General features: G+C 46.5%; 1 protein-coding gene across 1 annotated transcript; it reads left to right on the top strand.

Annotated features, from left to right (window-relative positions):
* The first annotated feature begins 1,166 nt into the window (after positions 1-1,166).
* On the top strand, positions 1,167-5,895 carry LOC124653413 (bromodomain-containing protein DDB_G0270170-like). The gene is made up of 10 exons (XM_047192476.1): positions 1,167-1,454; positions 2,046-2,082; positions 2,284-2,359; positions 2,443-2,488; positions 2,577-2,675; positions 3,975-4,043; positions 4,140-4,497; positions 4,620-4,768; positions 4,897-5,368; positions 5,454-5,895. Exons 1-10 carry the CDS (start codon positions 1,167-1,169, stop codon positions 5,519-5,521), a joined length of 1,662 nt encoding a protein of 553 aa, XP_047048432.1. The 3' UTR covers positions 5,522-5,895.
* Positions 5,896-9,431: the final 3,536 nt, after the last annotated feature.

Genomic DNA, 9,431 nt, shown 5'->3' with positions numbered 1-9,431 from the left:
TCTCTCCACAACTTCGATCCGCCGAATACCGATCCACCAATTTTTGGCTTCTTGACGGTGCGGTATGCTAATATTAAGGATATGTTCTCCTCTTCCTCTTGGTCGTACTTGTCATCTGATGAATCGTGTGATGAACTCTACAAACATACATATGAATTGACTTAACTACAACTAGCTAGAGGAAAAAAAATCGACAAAATCATGGCAGCCGGCCGGCGGAGGCGCATACCTTGCGAGCAAATCGGCGAGCATCTTGGCTGCGCCATGTTGACAGTAGGCTCGAAGACGGCGACATGGCGATTGCGGCACAGGGTATGGAGAGGAGAAGGTGCGGGCGAGGCGGGGAGAAGCGCCGACCTTGTGCCCGTCGCTGGCGACGGTGTCTCGTAGGTACGGGCCGCGGCGGAGCGCCGGCATCGCCAGGCAAGAGGCGCGGGCGAGGTGGATGTACGGCGTAGCGGCGAGCAACATCGGGGCCGGCGACAAAATCGAACGGAGGCGGCGGACTTTCGCGGCGGCCGGCGCGCGGGAAATGGAGGGCGCGGGCGCGGGGGGAAATTTCCAGCCGTTGGGGTATTTGCGCGTGTCCGCATCGATGCCGCGTGTTGTAGCCGACGCGTCATATTTGGCGCTTGGGATAGTGCAAAAAACCCCGCGCCCCAAAATTTTTGCAGCCCCGCGCCGTATGCCGCGTCTACTGGAGGACCAATTCCGTCTCCGCGCGCTGCAAATCGCGGTTTATATAGCGCGTCTGCTGGAGATGCTCTTACTCTCTTGGATCCATATTACTGGATGCTAATATAGATGTATTTGAACGCCACTTTTTGATAGGTTGGGTGGCACTGCCCGTTAGAGTAGTAGTACTTCATACTTAATATACGGACACAATTACATAGATACAGATAAAAACACGGATTGCAATACGAATACGAGTCCAGCCCCAACCACGCAGACCCTCACGTGCTGTACAAAGGACCCAAACCACCCTCCTCAACAAAAGAAAAAAGAAGAAAGAAAGAAAGAAAAAGAGCGAAACCGCAGCACACCAAAAAGTGTACCCCCCAACACACGCCATCCCCCAACCTCCCGCGAGCAACCAAAATAAAAACGAAATTAAAAAAAAAGGAGGAGCGAAACGCCTCCGCGTCCGCGTCCGCGGGTGGGCAATGGGCAAGCAGCAGCCGCCGGCGGCGATGTCGGCGCCTGCGCCTGGCCGCCGGAAGCGCAAGAAGAAGGGCCGCCCCTCCCTGCTCGACATCCAGAAGCGCACCCTCCGCCTCCAGAAGCTGCAGCAGGAGGAGGAGGAGTCCAAGGCCCGCAAGCAGCAGCAGCAGCAGCGCCGGCCCTCCACGCGCCGGAACCCCGCCCCGGACGACGCCGACGACGACGACGACCACCGCCGCGACAAGAAGCTCCGCCTCGTCGTCGGCCTCCACGACGGATCAGCATCCAAGGTGGGCGCCCCTCCCCTCCCCTCCCCCTGATCTGCCCCCTCCCCGCCCGAATCCGCCCGATTCCGACCACAATTTGCGCAATTCGGCACCGCTCCGCCCCTGCCGCGTACGGATCTGCGCCGCCCCGCCCCGCCCCGCCCGACGAAATCCTCCCTGCTATTCTAGGCACAAAAAGGGCTGCGCGCCCTGTATTTATATTTTACTGCCCCCCATCTCCGCCGCCACGACAGTGGTCAACGCCGGCCGCCCTGCTCCAGCCTGAGTTCTCTCCCAATCATTCGCTGGTTGGACAAACCAAAAACCTCACTCGCATCACTCGCACCGCCAATAATTGGCGCATTCCATTTCTTTTTCATAAGCGGATCGCCTCAGAGCTTTTAAAGGCATGCCTTTTTTGGGGCTGGTTCCCCCTGCCTTTCGCGCCAAATTTCGCTCCATCTCGCGTCGGATCTGCAGTGTATACCTGGTAACTGGCGCCGGTAAACGCAAGCCCCACTTTTTCTGGCGCCTTTTCTCCTCGATTTCCTGCCAAGATATTTGTCTCATTGTTTTTTAAAAAAATTACATCTTTTTTATTATCTGCATCTGCAGGGAGAAAAGAGGAGGATAGCGACGGATGGGCGTCAAGGTCGGTTTCCTCTCCGATGCATTTATTCTTCATCTTCAGATTTCTTCTGGAGCAAAATGGCAGTAGTGTAACACCTGGACGAATGTCCACGAAGATGCCATTTTTAAACTCCTGTAGTGCCGGATGCATTCCGGTTTGTTCTTGTTTAATTAAATGCTCCTGCCTCTGATTGTTCCTGTCGGTGGGTTTTTCATTCGCCAGAGCCGTCAGATTCCGGCCCCACCACGCCCCTGCCGGACAAAAAGTTACTGGTCTTCATCCTTGATAGGCTGCAGAAGTGAGTTGCTCTGCTCTTCCCTTCACTCCACTCGCAGCTCTAGAACAGTCTTATCTGAGTGTTGGGTTCCTGTTTCCCTGCAGGAAGGACACGTATGGTGTGTTCTCAGAGCCGGTTGATGATGAAGAGGTTTGCTCTTGAAGACGACTGTTTCTTTTGCTGCTTTTGTTTCCCCGGAAGCTGATTGATTTGTGTGCGATTGTGCATTTATTGTCAGCTGCCCGACTACAGAGATATTGTCAAGCACCCAATGGATTTTTCGACTCTTCGGAAGAAGCTTGATAAGGGAGCATATGCCAACTTGGAGCAATTCGAGGTTAGTGTAGAATCTGTTTGTTAGTGGTCATTGATGTCTGTGCTTTTCTTGGTTATTTTGGTTTCCACATTTAGCAGGCAGAAAAATTGAGGGCATTCGTAGGAATTTCCGGGGAATTTGGTTATCTTAGTTGCTATATCAACTGGATAACTGATCAACTCCATGACGCTAGTGTTTTTTTTTGTGCTGACATTTCTCCTTCATTCTTACATAGGAACATTTTCTTGCTAGATTCTTATACTACAGTAGTTAATAACTAAAATCATGGTATCTCCTTGCTTGCTCAGAAATATCTTGCCTACTGTTGTCTTTGGAGTCTTGTATTCTACTCCAGAGACAACATCACACAAATATCTTATATCATACCTATTCGCTGCCGTTGTCTTTGTGTGATCTGTATATCCACTTATGTGAAAAGTTGTTTAAACTATATGACTACTAAGGAATCATCTAAGGTATCTGATATTATATTGAGTTTTATTGGAAAGAGTGATCTAGTGAAAGCGCATGTTGTGAAGTAAAAAAAACTTTTCCATAAATTCGAGGCTAGATGAAATGATAAATTGTTTAGGGAAAAACACACAAATCAGTGGGGTGGAAGCTTCTGCAATATTTACTACAAACTTCCAAGTTATACTTCTTATATAAAAAAATATTTACATTACATGTACTGCTTCTGTTACTTGTTATGGAAGTAGTAGAATATGATAAATTGCAACAACATGGAATATGCTTATTCTTTATGACCTGTTATGAAATGGTAGTAGTCAACAACAAAGTATGTTGGACTTCAGATTGAAGTTTGATATGTGGGAGACATTTGGTCAAGTGAGTAAGTTTGAACTTTCATACTTCTAGGTTTGGTGTGTTATGCATTCTGCCACCACTGCTACTTGATTTAGTTATTTATCGCTACCACCTCTCTTACCACCTGGAAAATATTGGATCTGTAATCATAGATCTGTAGTTTTCACCAATGATTCAGTTTAGTCCTCAGATCACTAAAAGCAGAAGTCCAAACAAACAACGGCAAATAGAAAAGTGTTGTGCGGAAATGAAATACCGAGCCGCTGTCGACCGAAAGCTGGTTCCATGCGTTGTGTTAAACCGTGGTCATGGTCATGCAAGTTACGCCTCAAGAATATATGATACTTAGACTCGCTGTTGAAAATAGGCGTCCTAGTATTTAATATATAATCAAATGTTTTTTACTGTGTATAATCAAAGTTCTACTAAGCTCAAAATGATATTTGTATTATATCAAGCTCAATCAATTTGACATAGGTTGCCTATTTTCAGGACGATGTGTTCTTGATAACATCAAACGCGATGTGCTACAATTCACCAGACACAGTATACTATCGACAGGTCAAACATCGAACCTTGTTTTCAGATTTATATTATCATGATTGTGTAAAACCATGAGATGCGGCATATGTATTATTCGCATTTCATGTAATATAGGCACGGGCTATTCAAGAGGTTGCTAAGAAGGACTTTGAGAATCTTAGGCAAGATAGTGATGCCAGTGAACCAGAACCAGAACCATTACCAGAACTGGAACCAAAACCACAACGTCGCAGGGGTAGGCCTCCAAAGAACACTGTGCAGCCGAAAGTTGAGAGGCCACCCGCAGAACATCCTACTACAGACTTTTCTAGGTCCACACTCGCTACTGCTGGAAATACCGGACTTCATGCACACTTGGGGTTTGATATACAACAGAGGATTGCAGATGTACTGAAAGCTTCTTTTGGCAATAGAAGCAGTGAGCACAATTGGTCCAGCGGGCGCAAATTGGAAAGCGCTGAAGATTACTCAGGTTCTGTTTATTATATTGAATAAATCAGCATTTAATAGGATGTTGTCGAAGGAAGACCTTCATTCAGTTTGACCAATTTGTTTGCCCTGTTAACATTGTTTGATGTCTTCCTTTTGTCCCAGGGTCTGGGAGTAAATGTTCAGGAAAAATGGGGAAGAACCCAGCTCTGGTAGAAGATAGTCGCCGAACTACATATTATCAGCACCAACCATCCAGTTCAATATATGAGCTGCCAAGCTCATACAACGGGACAAGGAAGCTTCTTGTACCAGTTGAGTGTCCAGCACAAGTCATGTCTCCTAAGATATTCATGATATGCCAATATTGTTTTAAGTTCTTGTTAACATTGGCGAACAGCAAGATACTATTATTCTCAGTCTAACACAATGTTTTTACCAGATTGGGGTTCAGTTGCAGCAGTCCTATCCCCGCAGTCTGGCACGTTTTGCTGCACAGCTTGGCCCTCTTGGCTGGGAAGTTGCATCGAAGCGAATTGAACAGGCCATTCCTCCTGGAATGATGTTTGGTCGCGGGTGGGTAGGAGATGATGAATCACCAAACACACTTAAGCCACCTGTACCGACTTCACCATCGACATCAGTAACACCACCAACCAGCACAGCGAGTGAACAGCAAACTGTTGTTGATCCTGCCAGCGCAATCCGTTCAGCAGGGCCTCATCCGCACGTCGCGCCATATGCTTCTACCGGGACCAGGACCGATTCTCAAGCACTATCAAGCATGCAGTGTGGATCATTGACACAGGTTTCAGCAGACCGAGGCGAACACACTGTCGAGATGAAGAGCAGCCATAATGTTCAGGAATGGCCTGCAAAGCACCAAACCATCAATGGTTTTAATGCTGTGCCAGGTACTAATCCTGACAGTTTGTTCTTCTCATTTTGTTCATCTTTCGGTTCAAAGTTGCTAGTACTAATACCCATTTACCTTTTCAGGATCGGTCATGTTTGCACCTACCGCACAACTGGTTGCGAACCGGATGCAGACACATACCGCTGATTGACCAGAGTGAGCAGAGAATACAAGCTCGACCTGTATAATTTGACATTTCGACACATGATTCCAGTCACGTGTACTGCGGGTGCCAAGCAAGGACTTTCGCTGAATCCTATTGCTGTAGTGATGCTTTTTTCGAGTGGTTGTTGCTCCGCCGTGGCCTGGTATCACCATTGTTCAAGTCTGTCTATCGTGTAATTGCTTAGTTTACTTAGGAGTTAGGATAGCGTGCAGATTGCAGAGAAGTGTAGAGGGAGTTTAACAGCATAATTAAGGTGCGGCCAGATATTAGACAAACTCTGATGTGTAGAATCCACAGGAACCATCATCTGTATAGATTATATTATTCAGTGTTATAATATTGCTGTGACAGCTTTTTCATTGTCTTGATAAAAAACAAAACATTTTTTTACTGTTTACAAGAAAGGATATTTTTAAAATAATATTATTATTTTATCGACAATTCCACAAATATTAAGCATTTTTGTTTGTGTTTCAAAAATACTATACCGTCGGGTTTGGAAATCTTGAATATGACTGGTCGGGTAGAGGAACCGGAAAGATGATTTGCCGATGTAGAGAAACCTGAAAGGTGACTTGTTGGAATAGAGGAACCTGAAAGGTGGCCAACATTCTATCACATGGAGTGCCAATCCAGACCGGCCGGGTTCGTGTTATACTGGATGCACGAGATCTTCTTGTCAGTCCAGTAAAGGTTGAAAGTGTGTATTAGGGGAAGGATATGCGGATGAAGAAGACCAACTACATGCTCGGGGGATGTTGTTACACTGGAAAGCAGAAAGTTTGGAGCGCGTTTAGTTACCTGCATGGAAATCGTGGCTCACTGCGTCAGTGAGATGGGCTCACTTGCACGTCGCGAATGGGCCATGGGCCATGAAAGCCGGGTCGTTTGGTAGGCTGTGCGGCCTTTTGCGCGCCGAAAAGTAAGCAAGGCCCAATCGTTTGGTTACATAGAGTCGAGTTCTAGCCTCACCATTTATCTACGTGGTGACCTTACCTCTCACCTCTTTAGCACGTCGACGATTCCGAAAGCAGACACCACCATGGCACCGCCGTCACGCAGTCAAAATCATCACCATGTCGCCGACCACGAAGATGAAGAGCACCATAACACCGCCGGTCACGCCGGCCACAAGCATGAACACGTCGCCGATCACGAAGATGATAACCACCATGACATTGTCCGTCACGCCAGTCACAAGCATGCGCACATCGCCGACCACGTAGATGAAGACCACCATGTCACCGTCGTTCACATCGGCCAGAAGCATCATCACATCACCGACCACGAGGACGAAGACAAACATGATGCAGTCGGTGATGCCGGCCACAAGAATCACCATGTCATCGACCACGAAGACGAGACTACCATGACACCGCTGGTCACAAGCATCACCAAGTCGCTGACCACGAAGACAAATACCACCATGACATCACCATTCACGTCCGTTACAAGCATAACCATGTCGCCAATGACGAAGCTGAATACCACCATGATACCGTCGGTCACGCCGGTCACAAGCATCACCACGTGGTGGACCACGAAGATGAACATCACCATGCCGCCGCCACCATGGATTATCACCTCTCACTTCTCACATATCATCACCACATGACAAGCGAGAAGTTGAGCAAAAGTACTCCAAACTATACTCACACATACGTACACATTGCAGTATACTAGTGAGTCATTTATTTATCCATCTATGTCCACCAAAATAAAAACCTTTCAACATGAAAATCAAGCGGAATGGTGAGGTGAACCCACCCCTCAAAGAAAATTTCAAACGGTTGAGTGCGTGCGAAGAATTTAACAAAAACCGCTCAAAACTTCATACACGAAATTGACGATTTATGACTGACAAAACTCGAACCCGATTATGGGAAATGATTCCTATCATCAACACGCATCTTTTTCATATACATCTTATTTCGATTTGGACTATGTTTGTGTTGATTTAAGGAGAGGGTGTGTGGAGTAGTGTAAGGGAGAGTGAGCTTAACCCAGAGTATGTGCAGATGGAGCCAAGGAGGCTTGAGAACAGACCCCTGGAGAAACGGCTATTCCTGGTGTTCCTCCAGGCCTGGCCCGACGCTGCTTTGAGAAACGATTCGTGCAAGAACGTGCCTTGGCATAGGCAACCAAACGGGTCAAAAATTGTTGGCCCGATGCGAGCCAAGAGGCTCACAGGCAACCAAACGCGCCCTCGAAAAATGGAGGATGATGGCTTCAACCAAAGGTGTGAATGGGGGGAAGGACATGCTCAGAGAAAACAGGATGACCGACATACTCTGCCTTTCTAGTTACTTAGAGATGACCGATATACTCTGCCTTTCTAGTTAAGAGGTTGAAACTATGGGTCAAGTAGGATGAATATGCTTATTTAGCAGGAGAGCTCCACCTATGTCTTGCATCATGCTAGGGCCCGCAAAGGATTCTCTGAGGGCCCGCGCACGGTATGACCAGGCGACGGGGAAACCGATCTTCAAAACCCAAGAACTTGTGGAATTACACAAACAATTGGTTTGTTCTTAACTATGAACTCGCTGTGCCTATTTCTTATCCAGCGGGTTCATTGCTTAAATACATATTTCTTTGGTAGTGAATGCCATGTTTCAATAAAAATTGGAATGACATCATATAACCTAGGTGACTCATTTGGTGATGGTTATATCCCCCTTCGTTAGCTTGTTTCATTATTAATGTTGTAATTGTCTCTACATGCATGATATTGGTTATTTGAACCTCAATCAACTGGTGGAAAAAGGGCCTTTGGTCGCGGTTCGCAACTGCCATTAGTCGCGGTTGCGCAACCGCGACCAAAGTAGCGCGACTAAAGGCCCCCCCTTTAGTTGCGGTTCCTTACGAACCGCGACTAAAGGCCCGTCCATGTGGGCCGTAGGCGAGCGCCAGGGCGGAGGACCTTTAGTCGCGGTTCTTCTGGCCAACCGCGACTAAAGGCCTCCGCAGGGTTTAGGGTTTAGCCCCCCTCCCCCTAAATCTGGTTTCTTTTTAATTTGTATTGTTTTATTTCTTTTGGGTTTTAATTTTGAAGGAGTTTCACATATTCTACGTCACTACATACATGCATATGAATGTACAATTTCAAACAAATTTGAAATTAGAACCAAAAAGAATTCAAGAGGAATATACAATATATATTCAATATCGGATGACCATATACAATTTTGAACAAGTTTCCATCCATAATTTAGTGCATATGAAGTTCTACGTCATCGTAATGGTGTTCTCCTCTAGGATCGATGACTTCCCTCGCCAACCATCCAGCTAGTTCCTCTTGAAGTGGTCGGAAGCGAGCTTCTGGACTAAGCGTCTTCCGGAGGTTATTCCTCATGATGTTGTTCTCACACTTCTGGTCCCGCTCATTGCGGTATCTCCGGATCCTCTCACAAACATAGTATCCACATAGATTGGTCCCCGGTGGCTGAATATCCCCGACCGTCCGCACCGCCATTTTAAAATGTAGCTCTTTTTTGAATTCACCGACCTTGGTATCTACGAACCGTCTCCAAACCCTACGAGGCAAAGAAAATTAAATGAACAAGAGAGTTATTAATTAGTTACTTGATATTAGGAAATGATGAACGAAATAGGCCGATCGATATAGAGCGCAAATGAATGAAAATAATTACTTTTGCATCATTTTTCTCATGTCGGGCCAAAGCGCCGGATCCATATTCAGAGAGTCGTGGACGAGAACTGAGGAGGTGTGAAATTGAATTACCATAAGAATCCAGTGGAACCTCGCGGACACGATACATGCACAATCATGCATAACTCATCGATTAGCCACATACCATGCATGGAGTAAACAAAAGAGAATGTGCTCAAGACAGAAACACTCACCCAAAATGGTAAGGAAATAGAATATCAC

The sequence above is a fragment of the Lolium rigidum genome, chromosome 5 (genome assembly GCF_022539505.1).
Source record: "Lolium rigidum isolate FL_2022 chromosome 5, APGP_CSIRO_Lrig_0.1, whole genome shotgun sequence".
Classification (NCBI taxonomy): Eukaryota; Viridiplantae; Streptophyta; class Magnoliopsida; order Poales; family Poaceae; genus Lolium; species Lolium rigidum.
This window is presented reverse-complemented; position numbering and strand designations above follow the sequence as displayed.

What these genes read in the sequence shown, in the direction of transcription:
- LOC124653413 (XM_047192476.1), top strand. Translation starts at nt 1,167, where the DNA reads ATGGGCAAGCAGCAGCCGCCGGCGGCGATGTCGGCGCCTGCGCCTGGC. An exon ending in CCAACTTGGAGCAATTCGAG is followed by an intron (nt 2,676 to 3,974) that starts GTTAGTGTAGAA and finishes GCCTATTTTCAG; the next exon opens with GACGATGTGTTCTTGATAAC. An exon ending in AAGCGCTGAAGATTACTCAG is followed by an intron (nt 4,498 to 4,619) that starts GTTCTGTTTATT and finishes CTTTTGTCCCAG; the next exon opens with GGTCTGGGAGTAAATGTTCA.